This window comes from Canis lupus, unplaced genomic scaffold (assembly GCF_011100685.1).
Source record: "Canis lupus familiaris isolate Mischka breed German Shepherd unplaced genomic scaffold, alternate assembly UU_Cfam_GSD_1.0 chrUn_S451H612, whole genome shotgun sequence".
Lineage (NCBI taxonomy): Eukaryota > Metazoa > Chordata > Mammalia > Carnivora > Canidae > Canis > Canis lupus.
Genome location: NW_023331383.1, coordinates 1 through 10,354, shown reverse-complemented (window position 1 = coordinate 10,354; position 10,354 = coordinate 1). Strand labels below are relative to the sequence as shown.

Genomic DNA, 10,354 nt, shown 5'->3' with positions numbered 1-10,354 from the left:
TGTTCTTTTTTTTTAACTGTAGTTCATGGCATCATAAGTTTTATAGAAGCTAAATATATCAAGCCTTTGGCCAGCTTTCTCACCCACACACTACCTAGAATTTTTTCTGATTTTCAATGATTCAAGTAATAGTATTCTATCATTTCCCAATTGGGAGTAATTTTAGACTTTGGTGTTTCGAGAGGGCATAATTTATTGTGTTTGATATTCAGTTGGATATTTGTTTAAATTTTACACTAAAATCACATATTTGTACCTGTTTTATTCCTTCCTCTTAGGGAATATTTAGCCATGATTTAATTTTTTTTTTTTCTTTACTCACATATTTCAAGATTTCTCAGGTGTTTTAAGATTTGAGGAGCAGAGATCCCTGGGTGGCGCAGCGATTTGGCGCCTGCCTTTGGTCCAGGGTGCAATCCCGGAGACCCCGGGATCGAATCCCACGTTGGGCTCCCAGTGCATGGAGCCTACTTCTCCCTCTGCCTGTGTCTCTGCCTCTCTGTGTGTGTGTGTGTGTGACTATTATAAATAAACAAAAATAAAAAAAAAAGATTTGAGGTTTCAAAGAACAAAATGAGAAGAAATAAATACTTTTGACTCCCAGTGACATGGAAATGTTACAGAGTGGCTCCCCAAGGAAGGTCAGCCATGGCATGTACTGAGCCCAGTGGTCCCAGACCTGCCTCACAGAGCTACCACCATGCTTACAGGTTAGTTTCAAATCCAAGGATCCGTTTTTCTGGGGGTGATTTGGAGGATTAGATAAGAGGGGAAACTTTCAACTACAATTTTGTAAAATACTCAAGGAAATTAAGAAAGAAAATTATCCATGAGTATCCAAGTTGTGTTCACTCCCTGTATGTTTTGCTCTTTTACTTTCACTTTATTTTTCACCATGCATAGACTATGGTGCTCCGTCCAGATACTTATAGATTGGGGAGGAGGGACTGGTATTTTTTAAATTGAAAACCATGTACGTATTAACCTTTAGGGACCTGTCACCTCTTTGCTGCACTGAGGATTACATGCTGATCTCCTGAAGTGAGACTCTATTAGATTCCACAAATCTCATGAGTCTGATTTCTGTGTTTCCCAGTTTTCTGCTGAGTGGTTCATGCCAGAATAAAGGTAGTAGAAAACAAGAAGGAAACAAACAAAACAAAAATCAAAATTATCACTTAGGAATATTATTGGAGAGACAAAGAGCATTAATTAATTTGCCAGTCTCTTAAGATGATGATGGCCGTATGATACTAGGGAAGAGTCTTAGCGAACTGTAATTTCTAGAAAAAGTCAACATAGTTTAATAATTTCTTTATTTTTACAACATAGTCTGAGATTAAACACTTATGTCTTATTTTGAATGCATTATGAGTATATTTAACACTCTCGAAATAAATTGTATATATAATATATAAGTAATATATATATAGTTTTATACATAGATGTGTATATGGGAAAGTGCCATAATTAATTTAGCAGAATCAGAATAACGGTGTAATCTCATCACCGTCTATTTTCTGAAAAGGTATATGTGTTTCAGACAGAGTGAGATCTTTCCCCACCAGCTGCTATGCGGTCCCTTCTCAGTAACCTGGGTAGTTCGTGATTAAATGCTTGCTCTAGGCGGCGAGCAGGCAGCGGAGCCGGGAGCTGGAGGCGCGGCCGCTCGGCCGAACCGCCCCGTACAGGCGCTGCGGGCGGCCGCGGGCAGGTGCTGCTGGAGGGCGGGCTGGGGAGCGCGAGCAGAGCCGCCCGCTGCTGCGGGACGTCGCCGGGCCCTGTTCCCGCCGAGCAAGCCGCGGCAAGCCGGGGGCGCAGGGGGCGCAGGGGGCGCAGGGGGCGCGCCGTCCGCTCACGCTCGTCCTCCTGCTGTGCGGCGCGTCCTCGCCGGACAGCCCGGGAGCCGCGGCGCCGCCTGCGGGAGAGGCTGCGGGACGTGCGCGGCAGCGGGGGCGCGGGCTGGTCGGGGCGAGTGGGGCGAGGCAGGCGGAGGACGCGGCGGCGCCCGGCTCGCGGCCCACTGGAGGCGCTGCACGCGCGCGGTGTTCGGACGCCAGGCGGGTCCACCGTGCAGGCGGCCGCCCTACTGCCCGGCCACCCGGCCTCCAGCCTGGCCGTCCCCGGGCCGCCTGCGGGGCGCTGCAAGCCGCCGGCCCGCGCGACCAGCAGCGGGCCATGGGCGAGACCAGGCCTCCCCGCACTTGCTGGCGTGCTTTTCCTGGGGTCCCTGGAGCTCGGGGAAGGATCCAGATGCCACCTTCCCCAGTGCCCCAGCTTCAGGATCACCTCCAGGGTCCTGGGGAGGAGCTGTCACTGACAGCCATATGTCCCCAGCGGAGACTGTGGGACCCCGGGAAGGGGTCGAGAGCCTGTGATGGACTTGTCCATACTCCTGCTGAGCCGCTGGAGCCCCCAGATGAAGGCTGGGCTCCCGGGCCACCCGCACTCTAACCTGCACACTGGGGACTGGCTCTTGCTCACCGAGCTCCCTTGCCTCTATGTTGGCCTCGGAATGGTGGTCACTACACTAAGGCCCCACCTGTCAGAGGCTGCTGCACTGAACAGCTGGGGAAACTTGTTTTCCTGGAACCTGCCCCCCGCCTCATATTTGCTCACTTTCTGATCACAGTGAGGTTATTTGGTCTTTCTGGACCTCGGTCTTTCTACAGCATTGGGACAGATGGCTGTCTACTTGGAGGCTTTGTGGTGCTGTGGCAGCCCATGGTGTGTTGGCATGAGCATCCATCATGTCAAGTGCAGCTGGAAAGAACTCTGGATCAGCTGTCATCAGATCAGGAATGGGTGGGGAGCTTAGACCTGTCATTGAACCTTTGGGGCTTCTGTTTCTTAAACACTCCAGGGACTATGAGCCCAGGGGCTCTCAACCCAGGGCCAGACTGCCGCTCCAGGTAGCACTGGAAGCTTGTGTATGCATGTGTGAGTTTGAAAGTGTAAGTGTGTGTGTGTGTGTGTGTGTGTGTGTGTGTGTTGGGAGGAGGGTTACTGTGACTGTGAGGTGCCCCTGGAACTTAGTGAGCTTCTCACAACGTACAGGACAGACTCCAACAGCAAAGACTTATTCCACCCTAATTGCCCATCAAGGCACCTTTGAGAAACTCTGGATGAGCCCATCTAGTCTCTCTGAAATTCTAGGAAGTCCCCCTCCCCCACCCCAGCAGAGAGGGTTGGGCTTCCTGAGATCTTGGCTGCCAGAGGAAGCTGGAATAAAGACTGCACTGCTGCCCTGGGGACCTATTGGGTCAAAGCCAAGACATCCACATGCTCTGCCTGACCACAAATGTTGGAGAGGATGCGGAGAAAAGGGAACCCTCTTACACTGTTGGTGGGAATGTGGACTGGTGCAGCCACTCTGGAAACTGTGTGGAGGTTCCTCAAAGAGTGAAAAAGACCTGCCCTATGACCCAGCAATTGCACTGCTGGGGACTTACCCCAAATACAGATGCAATGAAACGCCGGGACACCTGCACCCCGATGTTTCTAGCAGCAATGTCCACAATAGCCAAACTGTGGAAGGAGCCTCGGTGTCCAACGAAAGATGAGTGGATAAAGAAGATGTGGTTTATGTATACAATGGAATATTCCTCAGCCATTAGAAATGACAAATACCCACCATTTGCTTCAACGTGGATGGAACTGGAGGGTATTATGCTGAGTGAAGTAAGTCAGTCGGAGAAGGACAAACATTATATGGTCTCATTCATTTGGGGAATATAAATAAAAGTGAAAGGGAATAGAAGGGAAGGGAGAAGAAATGGGTAGGAAATATCAGAAAGGGAGACAGAACATAAAGACCCCTAACTCTGGGAAAGAACTAGGGGTGGTGGAGGGGGAGGAGGGTGGGGAGTGGGGGTGAATGGGTGATGGGCACTGAGGGGGTCACTTGACGGGACAAGCACTGGGTGTTATTCTGTATGTTGGCAAATTGAACACCAATAAAAATAAATTTATTATTAAAAAAATAAGAATGTAGGACTTAATCTCAGGCCCTCGTCCAAGGTCAAAGCAGACCCAACCCAGAAGTGCCAAGTTCCTGAATCCTTTTTTCTCTGTTTATGAGTCAGACAGGGTCGATGATATTCCCTGAAAAACCAGAAAAGCCATCTGTTCACTCATAGAATGAACTCTGCATTACCTCCCTTGCCTTCCTCTCCTGCCCCTGGAGAAATGCGGTCTTTGGAATGGCAAGAGCAGCTCTTGATTTTCCCTGGTAGGAAGCACTGTCTAAAGGAAGTAGCTAGATTCATTCATTCATGCATGATTTGCTCAGTGGACATGCAGTTGGGCTACTATATGCCCAGGATTCCACAAGGTGCTGCATACCTTTCAGTAGTTACGTTGGCTTTCATCTCTGATACCAAAATGTGGAATTGGAAACCTGTGGCTGAGGGCCTGTGTGATATCAAGGAGGGTCCCTACTGGCTCCGTGCTTCAATTTATTCTTCATAATATGCAGCCTGGTTCTATCCTTTCTCTGCCTGGTGGGGATAGTGTGAAGGCAGGCAGGGTGACATCTTATTTGGGGTTGGTTAGTAGCAGGTGTCATTTTAATAATGCAAGGCTGTCTTACCAATAGGTAGACCTGGCTGACCTCCTACGATGAATGAACTTAAACAATTACCACTGATTTTGTTTTAAAATGGGGAGACTGGTATTTTTGAAGCTGCTATATTTTTCTATTCCTCTGTTAATTTCTTTGTAATCATTGGGTTGGATTCTTATTATTTGGTGGGGAAGGGAGCTTTTATTAAGGTAGGAAATTATATAAGGCAGAAGTCACAAGGCACAGTCTCTGCTGTGTTTAAAATCCTTTTGTATTTGTTGCCAATATTTGAAGCTTGAGAGATTGCATGTTAAAAAAGCTGGTTTTCTGGGTGGAGGATGGGGCATGCCATTAAGTCTGGTTTGCTGTAATCCTCCTGCCCTGGAACGCTCCTCCCACCCATCTAATCCACCCCACCACTGTACTTCACTCATCTATGCCACCTGCCTGGTCCTGGTGGACATTTGAGTTTACAAACCTGTGGCATAAAGGGTGGTATACATATTTTTCATTACTTTCAGTTTCTCTGGTGACTAGTCGAAGAGAGAAGGTCTTTACTGAGATTTGTGTTCTGCTTCCCAACTGGGAAACATGGGACTGACATACTTTGGGACCCAGGTTGGCTTTTTCGACACGTGGCGAAGATAAGCATGAATTTTAGGAATAATCTAGTTGGTATTTTTTAGCAGACAGAAGAGTTAGGTGCTGGAAGGGATGACCTTGGTGGTAGGTCTCTTCCCCAAGGACTCTCAGAAGGCATGAAGATTGGGGTGGGCCAGGCAAGTGCCTCCAGTCAAGTCACAGTCAGGGCTGGTGCATATTAATCCTTCTAACATGGCAGTAGTTGTGCTGCTTCTGACTTGGATCAATAATTCCTTGTATGTAATAAAACCGAACAGTACATCATTGCTGTCAAATAAAAAAAAATGCTTGTTATAAAATGAAACAAAGGAATGTGTGCCCAGTATAATATGAATATTTTTATGTCTAAAAATGTTCTGAATATAAAATATTGGGTATTCGGTACATTTCCATATCCCTTCATTATAAAACGAGTAAGTCCATCAGATCTGAATTTAGTAATGAACTTTACATCATGTTACTCTACCATCAAATATCATTCACTCTGCTGTCTTTTGAAATGAGATATAATACTGAAAATACAGGTGCTCCCGGGAAGGACTCTGTCCTAGGATGGTAAAAGTCTTCCAAACAAGTTTGTCAAGAGCAACACTATTTCAGTATTCAGTATCAATTAATATTGCTAATTTTTAAATCTCTCCCATCATATTCCCCAAATCCATAATTGCCAGATTCTGTGAAAGCATCAATTCTTATGTTCAATACTGAACAATACCAAAGCAGATTCTAAGAATTTTTAAATAACAGTCACAATATTACTACATTCAAAAAGATGTATAAAGCATGTACTTTAGAACATCCACTTTGCTAAAAGGAAAAAAAATCCAGTTTTGCATTCTGTCTATATATCATAAGTGAGTGTTACTCATAAAGGATTTGAACTCCCTCAGCATATGTGTCCACTTCCGCCATTAAAGTGAATTCAGGTGCCGGGCATGACTGTCCCCAGACAGGCTTTTTTGAAATAACTGATGGCTGTGGTCTTATTGCCCCATTGAACTATATCTGGATACACTCTTGTTGCTTTGACAAGAGTTTCATACAACTCCACAGTCTGTAGAACACGTGGGATGTATCTCATAGTTTCTTTTTTATGTAAACTATTTTCACTTTCTCCAGTGACAAATTGCTCCAAATTAGGTTTTTTACACCTATTATGACTGAACTGATGAGAAATTCATCTGTAGACCACAGCTGTGTATTGCAAGCATTATAAACCCTTGTGGCAAGGAGGTGATTGTTACATTGCCAAGATCAAGCAGAAGAGAATTGTTTATTTTGGAGGGAGCAGAAATCTTCGTTTTCAAATTTTTCAAAATTTAAAAGATTATTTGTTAAGATCCAAAATGGCCATTTTAAGAGCTATCTAACAGCAACTTGTTTTAATATATTATGAGAGAGTGAAAATTTGTGCAGAGCCACTACATTCAAAAAGAAAAAGAAAATCTACTATTTTATTACTATTTAAGTATCCATTGAATGTTAGAAATATGGCAAGCATTGTATGTGGCAGAAGCAATATCTGGTGAACATACCATTTACATGACATGGAGAAGATAGATCTCTGTGAGAGGACAGGAATGTGATCCATGCATGCACTGAGTCCATATTTCCTAAGTGTATTTACACACACGTTTGTAATTATTCTCACCTGGTATACTTAATACTGTCTGGTGATTTGCCATGGATGACAACTGCCCTCCCTTAAAATCTACCAAAGGGACATAATGGCCTGACTTTTGAAAAGTTGCTGACAAGGAACAAAAACATATTTAAAAATTCAGTACTAACAGCAAATAGGAGCTTTATAGTAACACTTGGAAAACACTGAGAAATCACAAATAAATTCCAGAAAATTGAAAGAAACTTATGCTCTACTTTTCTTGGGCCATTAATGCATGAGAACGGAATAGATTTGAATACTCTTCACTTTAAAAAAGAACATGACTGGTTACTATTGATAAGTATTGTCATAAAATATAGGGTAAAATCAATGCCTAACTTTCAGAAATTGCAGACACCTCCAAATTTTCACATGTCAAGAATACCATTATCCACAATGTCTAAAGTATAGTACAATAAAAAAACCAATGTCCATGAAATTATCGTCACAATGCAACAATGTTGTGTTCACTGAATATTCACTATAACAAGATTTCAAAAAAAAAGACTTCATTCTTTAATTTTTGGTATAGGCATGTGACTGTCAGTTTGCTATTGTATTCCTATGTGAAATAGAAGATTTATAGTAAAATATATTTGACATTTCCCTTAGTCATAGTCAATGATAATTTTAATCAAGATTGCGACAATAAACAATTATTTACCTTTGTCAACATAAATATGCAAAGAATACTAATTCTCATAATGTTCATGTTTCTTTTATCTTTTTAAAGATTTTATGTATTTATTTATGACAGAGAGAGAGAGACAGACAGACAGACAGACAGAAAGACAGAGAGGCAGAGAGGCAGAGGGAGAAGCAGGTTCCATGCAGGGAGCTGGACGTGGGACTCGATCCTGGGTCTCCAGGATCACACCCTGGTGGTGCTAAACCACTGGGCCACCGGGGCTGCTCTGTTTGTTCTATCTTATTTGAACATTGGACAGCATTTGATATGAAATGTGTCACACTCATTTTCTTTCATTTTATTTGAAAATTTAAAAACTCTTTATTAAATTGGTCATAGAATTTCTCAATGCAACAACAATTTATTGAATCTATCTCATAACTTGAAATTATTTTTTCATAAATTAGTACACCCAAAATTTTTAAGATCCATCTTAATGTACTACAAAACATGGAAAACAATTATTGGATCATTAACCTTGTAACAGACATAATAATGATTTAGTAAAATGTGTAGGTTTTTTCTTTCACTAAATGACCATTTCAAAAGGAATATTTTCAAAGAAAATTATTAGTTTAAAAATTAGTCTAATGATTTTGGTCAAAATATAACACAGACAGGAAAATGAGACTTCTAAATTAAAAGAACAATTTTGTCGAGATAACTTTTTTTAGACCAGAATATGAAATTGTTTTTTAGATTGTGATTCCAAATCATGAAGAATCAGACCAAAGAAAGTGAAATAAATTCTTCAAGAATGTCAGACCTGCTTCAGATCTTTTTAGAATAAAATGGATATAAACAAACCAACAAAACACCATATTCTTTAAAGACAGTTGCACAGGCTTTCTTTATAAAAGAAGAAAGAAGAAACCATTTCCTACATATGTTCCAAATAGTACATAGTACCAAATGCTCAGTAAGTATTCCTTGAATAACAAACCAGCACAAGTACCACCTGTTAAAAATAAGCATCTAAGATAAAAAAAAAATTTCAATTAGTTACGTTGAAAAAAATTTTAGAGGGCGCCTTGTGGTGGTTCTCTATAAGAGGTATGCGTGATTAGACCTCAGTGACAAAAGGAAAACGTTCTAGGCTAGAAAAGTTTCAAATAAGGCAAAAATTTTCCCCTCTTAAAGATGTATAAATCAAATTCTTAGGATATTTTTAAATCATACTAATAGGAAAGCCTTGGACAAGTTATTGAAATGTATCAAAATTCATGTTTTTCTGCCAACTGAATATTATTAACACTTATATAACAGTTATGAAGATGTATTCATATGAGCATATGCAAATGAAAACCACTTGAGATCAATAACTATAGTATAAAAAGTTTATGAACATGGACTTTAGCTGACATAATTTTCTTTTTTTCTGATATAATTTTCGATTGGAAATGATCTCATAAAAATCAAAGATGTGACATTGCATACACTGTGATGTTGAAGTCTGAGCTGACTGGGGAGTTTCTTCCTGCCTGTTGCTGAGCCTGCAAGTGAGCTCGCTCAGGGATGACACAGCTGTCTGCATGTGCCTACTGTTTTATCTCAAAACTTGTAGTGACAGGTGTGTCTTGTCACACTCTCTGGTGACCATTACAGGCCTGCCTTGTTTATCATTTCAAGATGAGCTCCGATGTGTGTGACCCTGACAGTACAGAATATAATCAAATGCCTTTGAACCGAGGAAGAGGAATTTATTGCTTGTTAACACATTTTACAGTTTATAGGGTCATTAGCCCCTTAGCTTCCGAGATTTTTTTTCAAGCTTGGCTTTGAATCTATAAATTCAACGGATTTCTATCACAGAATTGACAAGAAATGTGATATTTAGTGTAGCCTTTTATAAAATCCTTACCTCATATATAACGTATAACAATAAAAAAGAGTTAATAAGATGCTTTTCCTTTTCTTATCCATCTCAGAGGGGAATAATATAGCAAAGTTGTGTAACAAACAGTGAATTTTCTATATTGGAGTAGAAGATGTCTTAAACGTCATTAGTTTTATTTTTTATAAATTTATTTTTTATTGGTGTTCAATTTGCCAACATATAGAATAACACCCGGTGCTCATCCCGTCAAGTGTCCCCCTCAGTGCCCGCCACCCAGTCACCCCCACCCCCTGCCCACCCCCCTTCCACCACCCCTAGTTCGTTTCCCAGAGTTAGGAGTCTTTATGTTCTGTCTCCCTTTCTGATACTTCCCACTCATTTTTCTCCTTTCCCCTTTATTCCCTGTCACTATTTTTTATATTCCCCAAATGAATGAGACCATATAATGTTTGTCCTTCTCCGCTTGACTTACTTCACTCAGCATAATACCCTCCGGTTCCATCCACGTCGAAGCAAATGGTGGGTATTTGTCGTTTCTAATGGCTGAGGAATATTCCATTTACCCCAAAGATACAGATGCAATGAAACGCGGGGACACCTGCACCCCGATGTTTCTAGCAGCAGTGTCCACAGTAGCCAAACTGTGGAAGGAGCCTCGGTGCATGGAAAGATGAGTGGATAAAGAAGATGTGGTTTATGTAGAAAACGTCATCGATTTTTTTTTCAATTTTTATTTATTTATGATAGTCACAGAGAGAGAGAGAGAGAGAGGCAGAGACACAGGCAGAGGGAGAAGCAGGCTCCATGCACCGGGAGCCCGACGTGGGATTCGATCCCGTGTCTCCAGGATCGCGCCCTGGGCCAAAGGCAGGCGCCAAACCGCTGCGCCACCCAGGGATCCCAACGTCATCGATTTTAAATAACACGACAGGGGCCGGGAGGGAGGCGAGGCCGAGCGGG

General features: G+C 42.2%; 1 protein-coding gene across 1 annotated transcript; it reads left to right on the top strand.

Moving 5' to 3' along the window:
* Nucleotides 1–1,626: 1,626 nt before the first annotated feature.
* LOC119879217 (uncharacterized protein C2orf72-like) lies at nt 1,627–2,454 on the top strand (the record flags this gene model as incomplete). Its single annotated transcript, XM_038589611.1, has 1 exon — nt 1,627–2,454. A coding segment is annotated over one exon (828 nt), but the record flags the coding sequence as incomplete, so codon positions are not given.
* Between the last annotated feature and the right edge of the window lie 7,900 nt (nt 2,455–10,354).